The sequence below is a fragment of the Bufo gargarizans genome, chromosome 8 (assembly GCF_014858855.1).
Source record: "Bufo gargarizans isolate SCDJY-AF-19 chromosome 8, ASM1485885v1, whole genome shotgun sequence".
NCBI lineage: Eukaryota > Metazoa > Chordata > Amphibia > Anura > Bufonidae > Bufo > Bufo gargarizans.
In genome coordinates, this window is record NC_058087.1 from 2,460,504 (window position 1) to 2,483,989 (window position 23,486).

At 52.6% G+C, this 23,486-nt stretch overlaps 1 protein-coding gene across 5 annotated transcripts in view; it reads left to right on the plus strand.

Moving 5' to 3' along the window:
• Positions 1 to 23,486, plus strand: part of CLASP1 (cytoplasmic linker associated protein 1) — a 104,475-nt gene that overhangs the window by 75,878 nt on the left and 5,111 nt on the right. For 2 of the 5 annotated variants that reach the window (XM_044303184.1, XM_044303181.1), the window contains 12 exons: positions 1,439 to 1,683; positions 2,394 to 2,457; positions 3,872 to 3,874; positions 5,874 to 6,037; positions 7,339 to 7,417; positions 7,551 to 7,694; positions 17,355 to 17,498; positions 18,599 to 18,705; positions 20,058 to 20,208; positions 20,339 to 20,585; positions 20,671 to 20,861; positions 21,235 to 21,363. In XM_044303184.1, the coding sequence (XP_044159119.1) occupies positions 1,439 to 1,683; positions 2,394 to 2,457; positions 3,872 to 3,874; positions 5,874 to 6,037; positions 7,339 to 7,417; positions 7,551 to 7,694; positions 17,355 to 17,498; positions 18,599 to 18,705; positions 20,058 to 20,208; positions 20,339 to 20,585; positions 20,671 to 20,861; positions 21,235 to 21,363 (1,668 nt within the window). Of the gene's footprint in view, positions 1 to 1,435; positions 1,684 to 2,393; positions 2,458 to 3,871; positions 3,875 to 5,873; positions 6,038 to 7,338; positions 7,418 to 7,550; positions 7,695 to 17,354; positions 17,499 to 18,598; positions 18,706 to 20,057; positions 20,209 to 20,338; positions 20,586 to 20,670; positions 20,862 to 21,234; positions 21,364 to 23,486 lie in introns of all 5 variants that reach the window. The other 3 variants (XM_044303180.1, XM_044303183.1, XM_044303182.1) reach the window with 2 other exon arrangements.

Sequence of the window (23,486 nt, forward strand, 5' to 3'; positions counted from 1 at the left end):
TCACGTAACTCAGATGGGCAGGAGGCGGAAGATCGCCCCTACTGCAAACGACTTCTCACTTTGTAACTATGTCCAACGTCATCCAGTCCTGACGACCCCGGCGACTTCCACCATGAACCAGGTGACATCCTGTAGATCAGGGTCTTGTCGCTCATCCGGCGTCTGCGCTGAGCAGAGTACGTTCTGCACCTGAGAAGCGTCTCCAGCAGGGCAGCGCCGCTGATTATGTAGAGCAGTATTGATGTCACATTCAGTCTTTGATGCCATCAGATGATTGCTTCATTGTGTCATCAGAACATGGAGGCCTCATCCTGTTTTTCCAACCCGATTGCCTGGTGTCGGACACTCAGATTTTATTGCCTTTTATTAATTTTTCGCCTCGCTGCACTTTTTCATGACCAGTCAGTTCATGCGGGAATATAGTGCAGTCCTTTATACGGATATGAGAGGGATCGGACTGTGGAGCATTGCTCTATACAGCGGCCTCGCGGAGGGCACCACGTGTGTCCTTCACTCCATTGAAATGTGGGAACTTGGTTCCTGGTCTAATGATCAACGGGGGCCCCGGCGGTCTGAACCATTCTGATCAGACACCTATCCCCTATTCACAGAAGTTGTTGTAATTGGACAAGCCCTTTAATAGTGGGAAAATCAGTGTATAGCCTGAGGACCGGTCTCCATGTAGCAGCCACGGGGAGGTAGGTGAATGTAATGCTTTACCTGTAATGGCCTAGACACCACCACAATGCACGGTGAGCAGTACCAGTAACCCGGCCGTATAGACGGGAGATTCCTGCCTCCTCTCGTGTGCAGCGGCCGTTCATTGGCCATCCCTTCATATTGGGGGCCAGGTCCAGCTGACCCCCACAATGAAGTCAGCACCACTTGTGTTTGTAGGGTATGTGGAGATGTGGCTGCATTGACCTATGACGTTACAGCATTTTAATTGTGTTTCTATTTCTGAGATTTTCATTACATTATATATAACGTATGGAAGACCTGTCCTAAGGCCAAAAAAGCAATGGAAGCAGCCCCGACACCCCCAGCCCCAAAGTAAAGTGCGCTTTTAATTCCACGATGTTCCTCTTGTCACACACGATGAGGCGCCGTCCCATCACCTGCACTGAAGACTGTCAGGAGCCATGTGTGATCAGTGGTCCAGGACTCACAAAGTGATAATGACCTCTGTCCAATCTCAGAGGTCATTTGACCAGTTGTGCGCTGTATATATGATTTACAGAGGAGCTGCGACCGGCGTGCAGGTGAATGAGCCCGGACCGTTATAAATGCCTCCAGCTCCCATAAGTTCTGCAAACCTTTATTGTGCAGTGTGTGGAGTATAACGCCCATCTTCACCAGTGTCCCAGTAACTGTCTGCTAGTGACGTGAAGCACTCCGCGCACTGTCCGTAACTAATGTAACATTTTTTTTTTAGCAGAAAAAGCCGGTGAGGAGGCGATACGAGCCGTATGGGATGTACTCAGATGACGATGCAAACAGTGACGCCTCTAGTGCGTGCTCAGAAAGATCTTATGGTTCAAGAAATGGTGGGATCCCTCACTACCTGCGCCAGACCGAAGATGTGGCAGAGGTGCTGAACCACTGCGCCAGCTCCAACTGGTCAGAGAGGAAAGAGGGGCTGATTGGCCTGCAGAACCTGCTGAAAAGCCAGAGGACGCTCAGGTAGGTGATCCAATGTGTCCCTCCAGTGTGTGCAGTCTACAGAGCTGGACCGGACGCCTCTCTGTATGTACCGTGAGCAAGAACCAGTGATCACGGGGTCCGCAGTGTCTGATGTCAGCCGGAGCTATCCGCTGTCTCTGTATGTGCTGTCTACAGCAATCCAGTGATCACAGGGTCCGCAGTGTGTCTGTGTCAGCCGGACCTATCCGCTGTCTCCATATGTGCCATCTGCAGTGTCTCTGTGATGTCAGCCGGACCTATCCGCTGTCTCCGTAAGTGCTGTCTGCAGAGATCCAGTGATCACGGGGTCCGCAGTGTGTCTGTGATGTCAGCCGGAGCTGTCTGCTGTCTCCGTATGTGCTGTCCGCAGTGGTCGTGGGGTCCGCAGTGTGTCTGTGTCAGCCGGACCTATTTGCTGTCTCCATATGTGCCATCCGCAGTGTCTCTGTGATGTCAGCCGGACCTATCCGCTGTCTCCGTATGTGTCATCTGCAGAGATCCAGGGTCCGCAGTGTGTCTGTGATGTCAGCTGGAGCTATCCGCTTTCTCCGTATGTGCTGTCACATACGGAGAAAGCGGATAGCTCCAGCTGACATCACAGATCGCGGGGTCAGCAGTGTCTGTCATTTCCACTGGATGCACCATTGTTCCTGTTTTCTTGGATCTGGTGTTTTTGTCTGTAAACTGATGTTGATGATCTTGTTTCCCAGCCGCGTGGAGCTGAAGAGGCTCTGTGAAATCTTCACTCGGATGTTTGCAGACCCCCACAGTAAGGTACGTGCCCCTCACACACACACAGGGAAAGTTCTGGCTTTTATCAGAGACGTTTCTTTAGGACGCAGGCTGACAAGGCGGCAGATTTACTCTGTATAGTCCCATATGGAATGGCTTGCTTCCCTCATTGCTTGCTGCATGCATCCTGTAGTGCTGCTGTACAAGCAGATTCTGGGGGCACCGGGGATGGGGGGCAGGGGGGCTCTGTCTGCTTGAATGGCTGAGATGCTGGAAGCCTGGTTAGTGGAGCCCAGTGTGTCATCCTTACATTATTTCCCTGGGCGGCTTGTTTTTATGTGGGAATTAAAAGGGTTTTCTGAGATTTTTTATTTTTTTTTCCCCCCACTTATGACCTCTCCTCAGGCCAGGTCATCACTATCTGATTCGTGGCGGTCCGACACCCCGCTGATCAGCTGTTTGAGAAGGCACTGGCACTGTGAGCGCCATACATTGTATAGTGGCCGTGCTCTGTATCACGCCTAGCCCTATTCACTTCGGTGAGCTGCTCCTAGGCCACGTGACCAATGAATGTTGTCTCTGCTGTGGCTGATTGGGCGGTGGCATTGCATGGCATATTAGGGCTGCATAGAGGAAAGGGTGGTCTCTTATGGGGGCCTGCTGTGGCTGATTAGCTGGGTGCCCCTGAACAGAAGCCCCATCTTTCGAGCCATGAATAGTATCTGATGGACATATGATCAGTTTGGCCATTTATCGCACATTATAGATTCCGGGCGGTGGTCCGGTGGTTACTGGGGTCCGTGCCGCTCATGTTTTCAGTTACTGTGCCTCGCTATGCTGTGCGGTCTGTAGGGCGGAGTGCAGCAGGTTCATGTGGGGAGCACTTGGCGCACACGTGGCAGCTGCTCCACCAGCATTCTTAGTTCCTCTCTGTAAAGCTGACCGCTGCTGCTGTGTATGTAATGGCGTCCAGCTGCTTCATCGCACATGCGCAGGTTATTAATCTGTAGTGTGATTGATGTGCCATGTCACTGCTTGAACTGCGCAGCAAGGGACGGAGAAGCCATCTTTATGGACTGTGTAATAAACGACCCGCTAAAGTGTCAAAAGGGTGGGGTCTGTGCAGTCACATGATGTATCACATGATCTCTCGCCATCAACCATGACAATGATCATGGGAAATAATCCATGACTCCTGTTCCTGAGCATTTGTGGCCTGTCGCGTGGTCTGCGCCGGAGCTGCTGACTGCCTGGCGTGGATCATGTGACTGCAGAAGCAGGGGACGCTTTATTTTCGTCCGCCTTGCCCCGTTTGATTCTTGGGCGGTTCAGTGGGGGCAGATTCTGACGTATCGCCGCCGGTGAGAGGACTGTGCGGGGGGCTCTGTATCATGACCTGTACTAACGTGCGGTTTGTTTTATTGCATGCTCTGCCGTGCTGTGGATCTCACCCCAGAGAGTAAGTGTCGTCTTTTTGCCTCTTCTTCTCCATACTTGTGTTTTTTCTTTCAGATTTGCAGCACGGGGGTTTCCTGGAGTTTGGCTAAACCTTGGCTCCCATTATAAAAATATGCCGCATTCTTAGGGTGTAACTGGAAATATTTGGGGTCGATCCTGTGCGTTCGGGGCAGGTTATGCCAATTATTAGGATAGATGAGAGCTCTGATTGGTCACTGTGGCGGCTGGTCTCCATTTTACACATCACATTTATAGACCAGTCCTGGAATCAGACGTGACCTCCCCATGTAATCCTATAGGAGCCGTGCATTATACATGACCTTGTATAGATGGGACCCTATTCGCATTCTACAGGATGGGTGGTAATTGTCTGATCCGTGGGGGTCTGACTGCTGAGACCGCCCGCCCCCCATGGATCAGGTCCTCTGTTTCAGTAGCGCACATTGACGCTCCATGGCTGAATGCCACACTTGCCTGTCTCCAGCAGTCCCATAGTCAGGATGGGGCAGCAGTGCGCATTGTCAACCACTGCTTCACGAAAATGGGGACATGGGACCCCAGGTGTCGGGACGGTCAGTGTTCTCAGCCGTTAGACACCCACCAGTCACCCATCCTATGGAAAAGAGATAAATTCTCTCTGAGAGAACACCAATTAAATTATAACATTCTGCATTTAGCGACCAAATACAGATTATACAGTCACCACTAGGAGGAGCTCACTACATACAGATTATACAGTCACCACTAGAGGGAGCTCACTACATACAGATTATACAGCCACCACTAGGGGGAGCTCACTACATACAGATTATACAGTCACCACTAGAGGGAGCTCACTACATACAGATTATACAGTCACCACTAGGAGGAGCTCACTACATACAGATTATACAGTCACCACTAGAGGGAGCTCACTACATACAGATTATACAGCCACCACTAGGGGGAGCTCACTATATACAGATTATACAGTCACCACTAGAGGGAGCTCACTACATACAGATTATACAGTCACCACTAGGAGGAGCTCACTACATACAGATTATACAGTCACCACTAGAGGGAGCTCACTACATACAGATTATACAGCCACCACTAGAGGGAGCTCACTACATACAGATTATACAGTCACCACTAGGAGGAGCTCACTACATACAGATTATACAGCCACCACTAGAGGGAGCTCACTACATACAGATTATACAGCCACCACTAGAGGGAGCTCACTACATACAGATTATACAGCCACAACTAGAGGGAGCTCACTACATACAGATTATACAGCCACCACTAGAGGGAGCTCACTACATACAGATTATACAGCCACCACTAGAGGGAGCTCACTACATACAGATTATACAGCCACCACTAGAGGGAGCTCACTACATACAGATTATACAGCCACCACTAGAGGGAGCTCACTACATACAGATTATACAGCCACCACTAGGGGGAGCTCCCTATATACAGATAATACAGCCACCACTAGGGGGAGCTCCCTATATACAGATAATACAGCCACCACTAGAGGGAGCTCACTATATACAGATTATACAGCCACCACTAGAGGGAGCTCGCTACATACATACAGATTATACAGCCACCACTAGAGGGAGCTCACTACATACAGATGTATATACAGCCACCACTAGAGGGAGCTCACTACATACAGATGTATATACAGCCACCACTAGAGGGAGCTCACTACATACAGATGTATATACAGCCACCACTAGAGGGAGCTGACTACATACAGATTATACAGCCACCACTAGGGGGAGCGCACTACATACAGATTATACAGCCACCACTAGGGGGAGCGCACTACATACAGATTATACAGCCACCACTAGGGGGCGCTCACTACATACTTTGGTCTTTTAATTCCTGGGTCACAGTCGCCTTATGTCTGATTCAGCATTGATGTGGGGGCGCCTGTGTTTTCTGCAGACCCTCGTCCGTGTTTTGCTCCCTGTAACGCCCGTATTCTCTTATCTCAGGTCTTCAGCATGTTCCTGGAAACATTGGTGGATTTTGTCATCATCCATAAGGACGATCTCCAGGACTGGCTTTTCATATTACTCACACAGCTTCTGAAGAAAATGGGCGCCGACCTGCTCGGCTCTGTGCAGGCCAAAGTGCAGAAGGCCTTGGATGTGACCAGGTGCGGAGAGGGCGATGACCCCGGCCTGGGGCGTGCCCAGCCTTTTATTGAGAACATCTTGTCCATTTCACCTGTAATAGGGAGCGATGGAGCTGTAAAGTAAATGAGCTGTTGTGAAGCAGTCTGTCAGCTGCTGCTTATGGAGGATTGTCAGGCAGCCGTCCGCTGCGCTAATGACATTTCCACAGAATTGGTGGCTTTCTGAGCTTGCAGAGACATGTGGAACTGGGGGGGGGTTGTTTATGATAGGCCATGAGCATAACGAGTAGGTATAACGCCCCTCAGGATAAGCCAACAGTATCTTATAGGAGGGGTCTGACACAAAGCGACCCTGCTGATCAGTCGTTTCCAGATAGCTTCGGCATCAGAAGTCGGTGAGAACTACATGGGTCTATTGGGTGCTGGAAACTGCAGCTCTGGTCTATTGAAGTGAATGGTAACCGGCTGCCACTACACAGTGGGCTCAGATGGGCAGATCTGGGGCCAAAGCCACTTGGGAACAGCTGACAGCAGGGTGTCAGATCCCTGCTGATCACATATTGGTGGCCTGTCCTGGACAACCACAAATCTGAGCAGTAGAGAAATGATCCATGCAACAGGACCTGTTACAGTATGGGTATGATGTGTAATAGAAACATGGCAGTAATGCTGCAGAGTAATGATGGACGACATCCATTTATCCTCCCCTGATCAGCATGCAATATGCAGCATATAAGATCTCATCTGGTCACCGCTCTGTGTGTCCTGTGATGTATAATATCCCATCATGTCTCAGAGCTCGGGGTGGGCGCCATGTTTACCGCTGTGTATGTCTCCTGTGGCGTATAATATCCCATCATGTCTCAGAGCTCGGGGTGGGTGCCATGTTCACCGCTGTGTATGTCGTCTAATATCCCATTGTGACTCAGGGTGGGCGCCATGTCCCTCTCCCCCATGTATGTGTCCTGTGACGTATAATATACCATCATGTCTCAGAGCTCAGGGTGGGCGCCATGTCGTTGTCAACACCCCCCGAACCCCCTTCCCCGTGTATGTGTCCTGTGGCGTATAAGATTCCATCATGTCTCAGAGCTCGGGGTGGGCGCCATGTTTACCGCTGTGTATGTGTCCTGTGGCGTATAAGATTCCATCATGTCTCAGAGCTCGGGGTGGGCGCCATGTCGTTGTCAACACCCCCCGAACCCCCTTCCCCGTGTATGTGTCCTGTGGCGTATAAGATTCCATCATGTCTCAGAGCTCGGGGTGGGCGCCATGTTCGCCCCCCGTGTATGCGTCCTGTGACATCATGTTTCTTTCTGCAGGGATTCCTTCCCATTCGATCAGCAGTTTAACATTCTGATGAGATTCATCGTGGATCAGACGCAGACTCCGAACCTGAAGGTTGGTGCCTCCATCTCTTCTGCATCGATCCCCTGTAGTTTGACCATGGCGGGATCTTTGGTCCCTCTCCGTTACCAGCGCTGTGAACCTTCCTTCGCATTCTCTTCCATAACTCACTATTTGTCTCCTGTAGGTGAAAGTCGCCATCCTGAAGTACATCGAGTCTCTGGCCCGGCAGATGGACCCCACAGATTTTGTGAACTCCAGTGAGACACGACTCGCCGTCTCCCGAATTATCACATGGACGACGGAACCAAAGAGCTCAGATGTAAGAAAGGTGAGTGAGCGTCCATGTGGTTATGACCTCACATGTCCAGTTCCTCCTGCTCTGCGGCCTCTCTCTGTGTAAAGGCCTCGCGTGTCCTGGGGCTGGATGATGAGACTCCTCGTTGTGCTGCAGGCCGGCTGTTGCGTCGGTCATTTGTTTTTGTTCTGATTTCCCCTCTGTAGGAAGCAGAATTCGCTCCTGACCCCGGACTGATCTTGTCATTAGGGCCTTAGGGCAACTGACCTGATGTAGAATGTGTGCTAAACATGAAAGTAAGCCCAGGATAAACCTGTAGGCGCCGCTGACCCCTGTTCACATTCTGTCTTTTGTGCGTTTGCTCTATATGGGACAGTGATTAGGAGTAGTAGTCCCAGCCAGGCCATGGTTGGGTTCTGTCCTGTGCTTCCTCATCATCCTGTGCCATCTCTGGCACCATTTCACCATAGGAATACAATGTTCTGCACGCCCGTCACCTCTGCCTGTGATTGACAGTGATCGTTTACATCAAATTCAGGGACAGACAAAATAATCAGATCTCAGGAACCAGTTGGGCGACTCCAGGAGCGAATTCACTCTTTATTTTCTGTTGGTAAAAACTGAAACCACTTCCAAAAATTCTGCGGTAGATTTCAGTGCGTGGGACCCCCGGCCTCCTGGGATGTGTCCGGCAGGAGGTCCTCTGCAGCTTCGTATCTGGAAGTGATAACCTGCCTCTTCTCTGCCCCTTACTTGTATTTACCTGTAGCAGCGGCTGCCCCCGAAAGGTATATCCTCACATCCCCAGCGCGTGTTCTGTCCCTTCCCGTCTGATGTCTATGCCCCCCCCCCCCCCAGTGTCACTCCATGTAAATAAAGAGGGGAATCGATAGAGCCGTCCAATCTGACAGTGCAGTTTTTCTTTTTGCTTTTCACCCAAAAATAGCTTCCTTGATGTCGACTGCCTGACATGGCAATGCTGCAGAACCTGTTCCTCCGACATGACAGGCAGTGTGTTTAGTGGCTGCAGTAAGCGTGGCCGGGGGGACGCTGCTCAGGAGTCCTGCAGCCATGGCTGCTCCAGAACAGCAGGATTTGGCTTTTATTGCCTCCTCAAGGCTTTCTTTTTGTCAGGTTTATGCAGAGATAAATTCAAAGAGGACCTTTCACTTTTATTTTTTATTTTTAAAGTACCTTGTACAAGCGGGTTGCGCTCTGCCGATGCTGCTAGAACTCCGTTTTCGCACCCTGTATGCTAATGGCATTGACACAGGGAAGAGGCGACGCCAGCGCTCCTCAATGGATGTCTCCTTCTCCCTGGCTGTGGCTCGGACCACGTCACAGCCAGGGAGAAGGGGAAGGGTCTTCTTTAAGACTCTGTGCCATTAAGGGCTCATTCAGATGGCAGTATGTACGGGTCATCATCCATTCCACAATTTTGCAGATCAGATGCGCACCAATTCATTTCAATAGGGCCGCAAAGGATGCAGAAGGCACACCGTGTACTGTCCGCATCCGTATTTGCGTTCTGCAGCCCCACAGATAATATAGAACATGACTGCAATCGCGGACAAGAATAGGTATTTGTGTATGGCGCTGGCCCTGTGTGTTACGTAAAATGCACAATGCTCGCGGCTGGTATACACGGTAAAACACAGCCACCTGAATGAGCCCTAACACAGATGCAAGGCCGAATGTCACCTATGAAGCGTGTAGGACTGTGTAGTCGTGGGCTGTAGCTGGTGGTCCTACCTGTTTTGCCATGTTCTCTGCTTCAGAGCTGCTCTGAAATCCTACGTCTGCTGCCATCACTGGCCCCGTAACGAGCCTCTGCTCATTAGGTGGGAATGGTTTCTGTGCACATTAGTGGACTGTGTGATGGAGCCGGAATGAAGATTGCTCCTCCAGGCGCTGAGCGCTCCGCTGGTTAGCAGCTTGTAATATAATAAATCATTACAGGAGCTGGGAACCCGCCCAAGGTGGAGAACTTAGCAGAGACCGGAGCTGGAGCCAGTTCTGCTGATCACACAACGTTGTGTATACAGAGCCTTACATGTAGCAGAGCCGGAGCCTGTACGTCTTGGTGTCTGCAAATTCTCGTGATTGATCCAGATGAATCCTTTTGTTTTGTTTCCTTTGATCGGCCTGATGACTTGTACACAGTGTGGCGCTCATGCGGACTCCGCCGTGTCCACAGACGGGATCTGTGACAATCTGATCAGGATTGCAGCTGGTTTCTGGGAATTTTTTGGCTCCATGTTTTTCCTCGTTAATCAGTTCCTAGTATCTGTGCGCTCGCGCTGTTTCACGTCTCACCAGTATGTTCTTGGGTCGCCGCCATCAGAACAGAATGATCCTTGCGTTTTTCAATCTGTTTCCAAAATATATGTGTTTGTTGTGAGGGTAATAATGGAGGCTTTATGAGAAGACTTAATAATGCTCCTCAGTCCTAGAAAAACAAAAAGCCTCCAACATTCACCCGCCGTCATTACAGCGTACCAGTCCATCGCTGTTCTTCAGGAGAGCATAGCTTGTTGTCCTCTTAGACTGTAAGCCATGATGGACGCAGTAAACAATCCAATCCTCGTCTACCGGGGTCGGTGCACAGACTTGTCTTCTGGGGTCCTTTCTGGAGGCCTGTCGGTGCACAGGCTCGTCTACTGGGGTCCTTTCTGGAGGACTGTCTGTGCACAGGCTCGTCTTCTGGGGTCCTTTCTGGAGGCCTGTCGGTGCACAGGCTCGTCTTCTGGGGTCCTTTCTGGAGGCCTGTCGGTGCACAGGCTCCTCTTCTGGGGTCCTTTCTGGAGGCCTGTCGGTGCACAGGCTCCTCTTCTGGGGTCCTTTCTGGAGGCCTGTCGGTGCACAGGCTCGTCTTCTGGGGTCCTTTCTGGAGGCCTGTCGGTGCACAGGCTCGTCTTCTGGGGTCCTTTCTGGAGGCCTGTCGGTGCACAGGCTCGTCTTCTGGGGTCCTTTCTGGAGGCCTGTCGGTGCACAGGCTCATCTTCTGGGGTCCTTTCTGGAGGCCTGTCGGTGCACAGGCTCGTCTTCTGGGGTCCTTTCTGGAGGCCTGTCGGTGCACAGGCTCGTCTTCTGGGGTCCTTTCTGGAGGCCTGTCTGTGCACAGGCTCGTCTTCTGGGGTCCTTTCTGGAGGCCTGTCTGTGCACAGGCTCGTCTACTGGGGTCCTTTCTGGAGGCCTGTCTGTGCACAGGCTCGTCTACTGGGGTCCTTTCTGGAGGCCTGTCTGTGCACAGGCTCGTCTACTGGGGTCCTTTCTGGAGGCCTGTCTGTGCACAGGCTCGTCTACTGGGGTCCTTTCTGGAGGCCTGTCTGTGCACAGGCTCGTCTACTGGGGTCCTTTCTGGAGGCCTGTCTGTGCACAGGCTCGTCTACTGGGGTCCTTTCTGGAGGCCTGTCTGTGCACAGGCTCGTCTACTGGGGTCCTTTCTGGAGGCCTGTCTGTGCACAGGCTCGTCTACTGGGGTCCTTTCTGGAGGCCTGTCTGTGCACAGGCTCGTCTACTGGGGTCTTTTCTGGAGGCCTGTCTGTGCACAGGCTCGTCTACTGGGGTCCTTTCTGGAGGCCTGTCTGTGCACAGGCTCGTCTACTGGGGTCCTTTCTGGAGGCCTGTCTGTGCACAGGCTCGTCTACTGGGGTCCTTTCTGGAGGCCTGTCTGTGCACAGGCTCGTCTACTGGGGTCCTTTCTGGAGGCCTGTCGGTGCACAGGCTCTTTTCTTGCTGCTGCAGAAGGATCTAATTATGGTTTTAGTGAATGCCCAGATACAGTTGCTTCAGTCTGAGTATATATACCCACTGTGATCAGCCTTACAGCCCATTCTTTACAGGGCACCTTTACACAAAGAGTTAAAGGAAACGTTTCACGTTTTATCGGATAGCGGCACATATACTTTATTTTCATTTTTTTTATCTGTTTTTATTTCATGATTGAGGCGGCCATCTTGCCTGAGCTGTTCTTAACGGCATTTACAGAGCACTAAAAAAAAATCTCTTCGCAACAGCCCAATTGGCCATAGACACATGGTCAGGAAGGGACCACACTGACTTCTATGGGAGAGTCTTCTAGGCTCTGTGACCTGTGCAGAGGTCATTGTGCAGGGAGGGAATAGATGAGCTCTGACAATCGCCTCTTATGAATGGTGGATCCCGTCTTATTTATACACAGAGGTGATCTCTTTACAGGCAGGATTAGAATAACATATAACTGCACTAAAGTGATCTGTGCAAAGCAAGACGTTGCAGAAATTATTAGAGAGAGGCCAGTGCAAAAACGGCAGGGTTTTATCTATTTTTGTTTAAATTAAAAACATCATCCAAATTTCTTTAAATGTTAAACACAAAAAAGTGATACATTTTATACAGCATTCCCTTTAAATAGAGAAAAGGTAGGATCCGTTAACAGCAGCTCAGTTTAGGCAAACTGCGCACAAAGTAGGAGGATTCATTCTTGTGTTGGGCTCATCATCCCCATCCAATAACTCTGTTTCCATAGCATCATCATCACGACGGCATACGAGGAGATTGACCCCTCACCTCTGTAGGGGCAGGAACATTCCCCCGTCCAACACCAGTGTTTCCTGTCCCTACAGAGGACAGGGCAGAGAAAGGTCTCCCTGGATGCAGGGAGATGACTCTTCTACCATCCGGTGTGGTTACCTTTTTTTCTTTTCAGCGTACACCATCCTGGATCATGGTGTTCTCCTGCCCTCCCGCGGTCCTGGTACTAACGCTGGGCAGGGAATGGATCGGGAGGACTCGCTCTGGTCCTATCTGGAGCCTGCTCTCGGGGCGACGTCTCCCGCCTTACCTCCAGCAGGTCAAGCCGGGTTTGCACTTTGGGCGCATCTTCATGACGTCACTTCCGTCGGACGGAGTGACATGGGCAGGTGTGCAGCGTACTTCCGGCTAAAAGCCGAACAGTGTTCCGAGCTAGAATATTAGGGACATGATTTTGGAGGAGTGTTCTGACCCTGAAAAACGTTTAGGGGTCTCCACCGCCTTAAAAAATCGATTTTGTTATTTGATCCTGAGGAGTCCAAAATTTTTAATGAGATCCCGAAGATCGATGTCCAGGTGTCAAAGGTGAATAAAAAAAACAAAAAAAACCATCTCTTCCCTTTGATAATGCTTCCCAGTTAGGGGATTCCATGGACAGGAAAGCAGATAGCCTCTTGAGGCTATCATGGGAGGCCGCAATGTTTAACGTCAACCTCCTTGGCCAGATCTATGTTCCTCTGGCTTAATGAATTGGAGGACCACATTAAAAATAAAACCCCCTATGGAAGAGATCCTAAATTCCCTACCCCTTCTCAAATCGGCCGCCGCATTTCTGGCTGACGCCTAGGCCGAGTCGGTCTGATTCTCAGCTAGGGATGGTGCCCTCTCCAACGCTGCCAGAAGGGCACTTTGGATGAAATGTTGGTCAGGGGATAAAACATCTAAAATGAAGCTCTGCTCCATTCCATTCTCGGGAGAATGTGTTCGGCCCTGTATTGGATAAGATCTTAGAAAAGGCATCTGATAATAAGAAGGGTTTTCCTGAAGACAGGCCCTATAAATGCTGTTATCCCTTTTGTTCCTCCTCAAATCAAGGCAGATCATACAGGGGGAAAGGGAAGACCGGGCGCTGGAGCTACCCCAAAGGGGGTAAAGAAGGAGGTTTCCCTACCTCCCACTCTAAACCAAACGATAAACAATGAGGCTGCGGTGGGGGGAAGGCTCTCAAACTTCCTGACATCCTGGGAATTGATCTCCCAGAATGCTTGGACAAGAGAGATCATAGGCTCAGGATACAGGATAGAGCTGTCTTCAAAACCCCCAAACAGATTTTCAATAACGCGCTTCCAGATGAATCTATTGCAGGAAATTCAAGACCTTCTAAAAAAAAAAAAAAAAAGTGATTACTCAAGTTCCCCTCCTACATCAGGGGAAGGGATTCTACTCGAACCTTTTTCTGATGAAGAAAAAGGAGGGTTTGTTCCGTATGATAATAAATTTGAAACTTTTAAACAAGTTCATCTTGTATCGGAAGTTCAGGATGGAATCCCTGATATCGACAGTACCCTTGTTAACCCCAAATGTCCTGATGTGTACGATAGATCTACGAGATGCCTACTATCACATCTTAATCCATACCAACTCCACAAAATTCCTCCGGTTTGCCACCAGAGACGACAGAGGCCGAATCCATCACTATCAATTCAGGGCACTCGGCCCCGAGGATCTTTACAAAGTTAGCAGTGCAAATGGTGGCGTTCTTAAGGAAAGGGGGCCTGACGCAAGTTCCATACCTAGACGACTTCCTTCTAATCAGTCAGATGGGATTAGACTTAGACACCCTTCTATGAACACTAGACAGGCTGGGATGGATGGTAAACAGGAACAAGTCTGTCCTTTCACCTTCCACAAAAATACGATTCCTGGGGATGATCCTAGACTCCCAGGCCCAGTCTACCTTTCTTCCCCAGGACAAGATCTCAGCTCTACAACGGAAAATCGGAACATTCCAGGGGAAGAAAACATTCTCAATAAGAGAAGGAATGAGCCTGTTGGGTCTATTAACCTCATGCATTCCAACAGTACCCTGGAGTCAGAATGATTTGACCCTTACAAAACTAGATCCTCAGACGACAATCCTTGCTAGACTGCAAAGTATCTATCCTACCGCCAGTAAAGAAGTCCCTAGATTGGTGGAAGTTTTCCTCAAATCTGTCCAAGGGGACACTGTGGCAGAAGATTCCCTACATTCAAGTTGTTACAGACACAAGTCTTTCAGGCTGGGGCGCAAAGGTTGGAGACATCTGTTTCAGGGGACCTGGCCCCAATCAATCAGGTCACGGTCATCAAATTACAGGGAACTGATGGCGGTCTGGGAGACCCTAAAAGTGCTGGAGAGGATTCTTCAGGGTCACCATGTGAAGATCCTCAGACAACACAACATCCATTGCTTATCTCTCACACCAAAGTGGGACACGGTCAGCTGCTCTTCAGTCACCATCATCCAAGATCTTCACCTGGGCATAGCAAAAAGTGAGCTCCATCCCAGCGGTTCACCTCAAGGGTGTATTAAACCAAGAATCAGACTTCCTCAGTCGCCACAGGCTAGACCAGACAGAATGGTCCCTGACCGAAGACGTGTTCCAGATGGTGGTGGACAAATGGGGAAATCCCGAAGTGGATCTCTTCACCTCAAGGGCAAACTCGAAGGTGGGAGTATTTTGCTCCCCAAACCCCAGGGACAACCCATGGGCCTTGGATGCATTCGCCTGAAGATGGCATTGGAGACTCTGTTATGCCTTCCCTCAACTACTATTGATCCCGAAGGTAATTCAGAAATTACATCAGGACAGATCCACCTTAATCTTAATAGCCCCGTTCTGGCCAAAAAGAGGCTGGTTTTCTTCTCTCATGAAGTTCTCCATCCAGGAACCTTGGCCTCTTCCCATCAGGAAGGACCTTCTGCATCAAGGTCCAGTCCTATACCCCAAGCCACAGTTTCTGAAACTGTTTGCCTGGATCCTGAGGCCCAGCTCCTGAAAAGACTGGGATTGTCGGACAAGGTAATACACTGAAAGCCTCTAGGAAGAAAGTGACCTCAGAAATCTATTTAAAAATATGGTCGGCGGATGTTGCTTCAAATAAAAAAAAAAAAACATTCAGAAAATTCTAGACTTTTTACAGCAGGGTCTTGATTTAGGATTGAGAGCTTCCACTTTCGTGACCCCTTTAATAGTCCAGCAGGACTAATCATCCTTCATATGGAGAGGGTGATAAGTTTGGTTAAAGCACCCCGTGACCGATCCTTCCCTGATGGACATGAGATTGTCGGACCCCCGTAGTCCCTGTATATTTGTGGTTTTCAGGGGCATCTCCACTGAGTGCATCCACTGTCTGTGGCAGCAGCTCTGACCTGTCCTCTGTCAGTCCTGTATGTCTCCCCCCCCCCCCCCCCCATATTTAGAGGCCATGACTGTCACCAGGGCAGCGGACGCTCCAAGCTTCATGTTTGTTCCTGCTCTGTCACATTCACCGGGTAATGATTAATGAGAGGATCCTAAATATAGAACCGTTACAGGAGCGGAGTGCTGAATATTACCGTACTCCCCGTGCATGGCATCCGTCCAATGGATCCTGAGCGCCCACTCCACAGACGAGGACGGGATGGCCCGGCATCCGCTTCACATGTCTTGAATATCTCTGGGACGTCATGCCCATTTATTGAGAGCTTGTCTGGTTTTGGCAGAAATTGCATAGATTAAAGGCACAGTTCTCACCAGTTGCCCTCGCCAATTTTACTGGTGCAAATTATGCCGCTAATGATTTTGGACTGACGTTACTTGCAATGAATGGTCTACCCCCCTCCCCACAGAGATAAATATAGTGATCAAGAGAAACCAAAAACTGAGTGGCGACAGGAGCCAAGAGTGATCTCTGATAATGTCTGATCGCCCAGCGTCCCTCATCTACAGTCCCTTATTGTGTACGGTCCCTCTGTCTGCTCGTGGTCCTTGGTTGTGTACGGTCCCTCTGTCTGCTTGCGTTCCTTGGTTGTGTACGGTCCCTCTGTCTGCTTGCGTTCCTTGGTTGTGTACGGTCCCTCTGTCTGCTTGCGTTCCTTGGTTGTGTACGGTCCCTCTGTCCGATCGCGTTCCTTGGTTGTGTGCGGTCCCTATGTCTGCTTGCGGTCCTTGGTTGTGTGCGGTCCCTATGTCTGCTCGTGGCCCTTGGTTGTGTACGGTCCCCCAGTCTGCTCGTGGCCCTTGGTTGTGTATGGTCCCTCTGTCTGATCGTGTTCCTTGGTTGTGTACGGTCCCCCTGTCTGATCGTGTTCCTTGGTTGTGTACGGTCCCCCTGTCTGCTCACGGTCCTTGGTTGTGTACGGTTCCCCTGTCTGCTCACGGTCCTTGGTTGTGTACGGTCCCCCTGTCTGCTCACGGTCCTTTGGTTGTGTACGGTCCCCCAGTCTGCTCACGGTCCTTGGTTGTGTACGGTTCCCCTGTCTGCTCACGGTCCTTGGTTGTGTACGGTCCCCCAGTCTGCTCACGGTCCTTGGTTGTGTACGGTTCCCCTGTCTGCTCACGGTCCTTGGTTGTGTACGGTCCCCCTGTCTGCTCACGGTCCTTTGGTTGTGTACGGTCCCCCAGTCTGCTCACGGTCCTTTGGTTGTGTACGGTCCCCCAGTCTGCTCACGGTCCTTGGTTGTGTACGGTCCCCCAGTCTGCTCACGGTCCTTGGTTGTGTACGGTCCCCCAGTCTGCTCACGGTCCTTGGTTGTGTACGGTCCCCCAGTCTGCTCACGGTCCTTGGTTGTGTACGGTCCCCCAGTCTGCTCACGGTCCTTGGTTGTGTACGGTCCCCCAGTCTGCTCACGGTCCTTGGTTGTGTACGGTCCCCCAGTCTGCTCGTGGCCCTTGGTTGTGTACGGTCCCCCAGTCTGCTCGTGGCCCTTGGTTGTGTGTGGCCCTTGGTTGTGTACGGCCCCCCAATGAAAGGAGTCTGCCCCCCCCCCCATATTCCTGACCCCCGAGAGGTGGCGATGTGAATGTGGTTACTGTGTGGTCTCCGCTCGCTAGATCTAGAACTTTCGCTCTTGTCTCTGTATCCAGGACCTCTTTCTGATGTAGATTGTGGCCCCCAGTGATCCCTTCTTCATCTTCCTGACTCTTCTCATTTTAGGCGGCACAGATTGTCCTGATCTCTCTGTTTGAGCTGAACACACCGGAGTTCACCATGTTACTGGGAGCGTTGCCGAAAACCTTCCAGGACGGCGCCACCAAACTACTGCACAACCATCTGAAGAACTCCAGCAACAGCAGCATGGTAGGAGCTCCGCGCTCAGTGTGTGGTGCCTCGCACCTCCCATGCTATGGATTCCCTGAGAATCATGTGGATGACTGAAATTACTGCAGTACTACGGAGAGCATCTCCCGCTGCCCCATGCAGCAAGAACGCCCGTCCGAAAGCGGCCCCCACCCAACTAGAGATAGAACTGCTAGCCCAGAGCGCCCCCTGCTCCCCAGCAAGAGCTGCTAGCCCAGAGCGCCCCCTGCTCCCCAGCCAGAGCTGCTAGCCCAGAGCGCCCCCTGCTCCCCAGCCAGAGCTGCTAGCCCAGAGCGCCCCCTGCTCCCCAGCCAGAGCTGCTAGCCCAGAGCGCCCCCTGCTCCCCAGCCAGAGCTGCTAGCCCAGAGCGCCCCCTGCTCCCCAGCCAGAGCTGCTAGCCCAGAGCGCCCCCTGCTCCCCAGCCAGAGCTGCTAGCCCAGAGCGCCCCCTGCTCCCCAGCCAGAGCTGCTAGCCCAGAGCGCCCCCTGCTCCCCAGCCAGAGCTGCTAGCCCAGAGCGCCCCCTGCTCCCCAGCCAGAGCTGCTAGCCCAGAGCGCCCCCTGCTCCCCAGCCAGAGCTGCTAGCCCAGAGCGCCCCCTGCTCCCCAGCCAGAGCTGCTAGCCCAGAGCGCCCCCTGCTCCCCAGCCAGAGCTGCTAGCCCAGAGCGCCCCCTGCTCCCCAGCCAGAGCTGCTAGCCCAGAGCGCCCCCTGCTCCCCAGCCAGAGCTGCTAGCCCAGAGCGCCCCCTGCTCCCCAGCCAGAGCTGCTAGCCCAGAGCGCCCCCTGCTCCCCAGCCAAGCGAGTACTGACAGCCCAGCTGAACGGAAATGGAGCTTCATTATTGAATAGTGTAAAGTTCTGTAGGTTTCTATTTCTAGATCTCTGCTTGCTGTCGGAGTACACATACTGGACAATACAAGCCTAATATGTCACACAGTTAGATCCAGTCTAGACATTTTTTGCTGGTAGTCCAGATGTTGACCTGTGAGAAGCTGGGAAATCCTCTTCGGGGCGAGGGTCAGGCCGTGGGGTCCTCCCTGTTGAAGGCTGTTTTTCTGTGTTTGGTTGATGACTCATAATAATCATCTCTTTCTTATTTTAGGGCTCCCCAAGCAACACAATGGGCCGAACCCCTTCCCGACATTCAAGCAGCCGGTCAAGTCCCTTAACGTCTCCAACTAACTGTTCTCACGGTGGCCTCTCCCCGAGGTAATGATTACAAGAGGTTTCATTGTCCTGTTAAGTAGGAAGAGCAGTTGTTGGGGAGGAAGGTGGGAGTGGTTGTCCTGAGAGAGGTGGGAGGCGTCATCCTGGGGTGGAGGCAGGTGGGAGGAAGTGTCATCCTGTGGTAAGGCAGGTGGGATGAGGGGTCATCCTGGGGGGAGTCGGGTAACATAAGGCATCATCTTGGGTGGAGTAAGGTGGGATGAGGCGTCATCGTGGGGGGAGTAAGGTGGGATGAGGGGTCATCATGGGGGGGGGGGGGGGGGGGCGTGTCGTCCTGGGGGAGAGGGAGGTGGGAGGAGGCATCGTCCTGGGGGAGAGGGAGGTGGGAGGAGGCGTCGTCCTGGTGGAGAGGAAGGTGGGAGGAGGAGTCGTCCTGGTGGAGAGGAAGGTGGGAGGAGGCGTCGCCGTGAGGGAGGTGGGAGGAGGAAGCGTCGCCCTGGGGGGTGGGGGAGAGGGAGGTGGGAGGAGGAGGCGTCGCCCTGGGGGGTGGGGGAGAGGGAGGTGGGAGGAGGAGGCGTCGCCCTGGGGGGTGGGGAGAGGGAGGTGGTAGGAGGAGGCGTCGCCCTGGGGGGTGGGGGAGAGGGAGGTGGGAGGAGGCGGCGTCGCCCTGGGGGGTGGGGGAGAGGGAGGTGGGAGGAGGCGGCGTCGCCCTGGGGGGTGGGGGAGAGGGAGGCGGGAGGAGGAGGAGGCGTCGCCCTGGGGGGTGGGGAGAGGGAGGCGGGAGGAGGAGGCGTCGCCCTGGGGGGTGGGGGAGAGGGAGGCGGAAGGAGGAGGAGTCGCCCTGGGGGGTGGGGGAGAGGGAGGCGGGAGGAGGAGGCGTCGCCCTGGGGGGTGGGGGAGAGGGAGGCGGAAGGAGGAGGAGTCGCCCTGGGGGGTGGGGGAGAGGGAGGCGGGAGGAGGAGGAGTCGTCGCCCTGGGGGGTGGGGGAGAGGGAGGCGGGAGGAGGAGGAGTCGTCGCCCTGTGGGGTGGGGGAGGGAGGCGGGAGGAGGAGGAGTCGTCGCCCTGGGGGGTGGGGGAGCGGGAGGAGGAGGAGTCGTCGCCCTGGGGGGTGGGGGAGAGGGAGGCGGGAGGAGGAGGAGTCACCCTGGGGGGTGGGGGAGAGGGAGGCGGCGTCGTCCTGGGGGAGAGGAAGTGGGAGGAGGCATCCCTTGCCATCAACCTAAGAGGGAGGAGTTGTCCTGGTGCCCCAGCACACGGAGCGCTGCTCATATTGGCGGCCGGCATGTTCTCTCCGGAATCTTCCGATCCAGGATGATCTGCTTGGTTTTGTTGCCGCCATGCTGGAGTGTGATTAGCGCCTTCATTAGTTTTTCTTGTGTTTTCTCATCTGCAGTTTGCTGGATTATGACACTGAAAACCTGAATTCTGATGAAATCTACAGTTCCCTCCGAGGAGTCACTGAAGCCATAGAGAAATTCAGCTTCCGCAGCCAAGAGGATCTCAATGAGCCGTTGAAGAGGGATCCAAGGAAGGACGGCGATCTGGTAAGATCTACGAGCAGTGAGCGATGCCTGGGACAGTGTGATCCTTGTGATCTAAAGGAGCCAGCTCCCGGCCCTCCAGCCGCCCAGGCAAAGAGGTGTAGACTGACACGATTCCTTCCCTTCCCCCGAGGTCTCCCGTGAGGCTGGAATGGCGTCTCCTGTCAGCGACCTCCGTAGCGGATCAGACATGGTTGAAGGCGGTCGGATGGCGCTCGACAACAAGACTTCATTGCTAAACACCCAGCCGCCTCGAGCGTTTACTGGGCCACGTGGGCGAGACTACAGCCCCTACCCCTACTCTGACTCCATCAACAGTTATGACAAGACCGCCCTGAAGGAAGCCGTGTTTGACGACGACATGGACCAGCTACGAGATGGTTTGTTGCGTCTTATGTGTCGTGGATTCTCTGTGGTTCTCTTTCAGTAATTTATGCGCTGATACGTTTTCCTTCTGCCCTGCAGTTTCTATTGACCACTCTGACCTGGTCGCCGACCTCTTAAAGGAACTGTCTAATCACAACGAGCGGGTGGAGGAGAGGAAAGGCGCGCTGTGCGAGCTGCTGAAGATCACACGAGAGGACAACCTGGGGGTCTGGGAAGAGCATTTCAAAACCATCCTCCTCCTCCTCCTGGAGACTCTGGGAGACAAAGACGTAAGAGTTTCTCATAGACATCACCCCATTAGAGTAGGAGCCGCGTGGCCCTCGGAGTAGTCCCTTTAAAGGGCCGGTGCCCAGGCTTCTGTAAACATGGTGGTTACAGATTCAAATGTTTTGTAACTTCCTAATTGCTCATCTTATTAATTTTCTGTCAATGGAATGGAAGTTGTACAGACTAGGATAGTTTGCCTCCAGAATGTGAATGCTTGTTTCTATTCACTGACAGCAAGCTGCGATCTTGACATTCACATGTGTGCAGCACGATTAGCAGAGGCCTGGTTATTCTCTGACTTCCGGCCATTGATTCAGTTCTCCATTTTCAAGCGACATTTCGTCTTCTCACAGATTTTTGTTTTTCATTTCTCAGCACGCGATTCGAGCTTTGGCGTTAAGAGTTCTGCGGGAAATCCTGAGGAACCAACCGGCGAGGTTTAAAAACTACGCAGAGCTGACGATCATGAAGACGCTGGAGGCGCACAAGGATTCTCACAAAGAGGTAAAGTCACGGCCTGTTCAGTGCAGAGAATAAAAGGGAGGCAGACCCCTCAGAGCGGCCTCCACGGCGGGATCATTGGGACATAGAAAGTACTTGTACCATCTATGTCAGGCATCCTCAAACTGCGGCCCTCCAGCTGTTGTAAAACTACAACTCCCAGCATGCCTGAACAGCCTACAGCAGGGCGTTGTGGGAGTTGTAGTTTTACAACAGCTGGAGGGCCGCAGTTTTAGGATGCCTGATCTATGTGAATGGAAATATCTCCCCTCACCCAGAGGCTGAGATCCTGTCCCGACCTCATCGTCCTTACACATTATCCTTGCAGACTTGCACTAATGCATTGTAACGACCCATCCACTGTGAGCAGGACTAGGCAAGAACAGATTTTCAGCATCTGGGTTTACACCCTGACATTTCCATTCACTAACAGCAAGCAACACTTTTGACAATGGCAAGTCTCTAATAAACGTCCTTGTATAATGATTCTGCTTTCAGTACTACCACCCCCATTGTGGGCTGATCTCCTGGACCGCTCCCCAGGGTGATTTCTGGTTTGTACCGCTAATTCCGCCGTGGTGTGTACACCGCCTGTCTCTCTCACCTTCTCCCCGCCGCTCGCTCTGGCAGGTTATACATGCAGCGTCACAGGCGAACAGTCAGAGGTTTGTTAGATTTGCTGATAAGATTCCAGGAGACATTGTGTTCTGGCATCGCTCGTCCGATGGCTTGACTCCTCGCCAAGGGCGCTTACTAGAGAAACTGTGCCATCCGGGGCTGTAGCTGCACATATCTGAGCAGATTGTATTGGGGGCGCATGCCCCCCACAGCCGGGGTGCTGGATATGGTCATCAATCTATTCATAGCTGCTGAATCTCATTGTGAGGGGCCCCGGAGTCCACCTGCAGGAACCTCATGCTGAGGAGCAGGGACTGAATGCCCTATACGGATCCTTCACATCTCTAGTGCACACGTAGATCAGGAATGGCATGTTCATATAGAGGTCTATGTACATGACATGTGACGTGTACACTGTACGTGTGACATTTTTTAATGACTCTTCTTCCAGATTTGCAGTTGATAAAACACTTCTTTTACTCTTTTTTTCCCCCCTGACACCTAGTCTGTGCTGCACGTCTGGGGTGGAGCGCAGTGCGGGTTAATATTTACAGGTGCATTCCTGTGCACGCAGCCAACGCGACTAATGAGCGAGAGCCGCTCCGGAATACATTACCCTCAGGCTGCACACAGGAAGCTGGTCCTCGGCTGGAGGTGACACAGGACTGCAGAGTGGTCTCCTGTCCACCACCTACAGCTGGGTGCACAGTGACCTGCCCCAGGAGACGGGGGAGGGGTGACACAGGACTGCAGAGTGGTCTCCTGTCCACCACCTACAGCTGGGTGCACAGCGACCCACCCCAGGAGACGGGGGAGGGGTGACACAGGACTGCAGAGTGGTCTCCTGTCCACCACCTACAGCTGGGTGCACAGCGACCCGCCCCAGGAGTCAGAGGAGACGGGGGAGGGGCTGTCAGTGTATGGCCGGCTTTACAGTGATGTAGATTACTGCCCCCCCACCCATCTTCTCTCACCCTACAGCTCAGGAGCTTCATAGACCAGAATCCGACACTGGGGTCCGAACAAGAGGCTCCCAGCTCCCCGGCTTCGCTCAGTCAGGGGCCGCGGCCCCACATTTACTTTCATTCCTTATGATAAGACTTTCGGATCCGTCTCTCCAGCAGTTCCTCCATCTTTGAGCCGCTGCCAATAACTGCATCCTCCATGTATTACCTATTCCCAGAAAACATGAGAAGTCTTCCACGTTGTGACCTGGGCATCCCAGTCATGTCCAGGGAAACCAGTTACCTGAAGCCCCTTATAAGCACCACATTCCTAGGTACCGGCCCAACAAGCCTGATCCATAGTGAAACCAATATCCGATCCAGCGGAAGGATCCACCCAGCATGGGCATCCTCCATCATCATATAGCCTTCATTGTAGACGCTCACTGCTTCTGGTCACAGGCACTACTACCCCCATCAATCAGCACGACCAGAAATCTCAGCAGATTCTGCTCCAGCGGCAGGAATGGCATCGCCGACGTCTTCTGTAAAGGTTTATGGGCC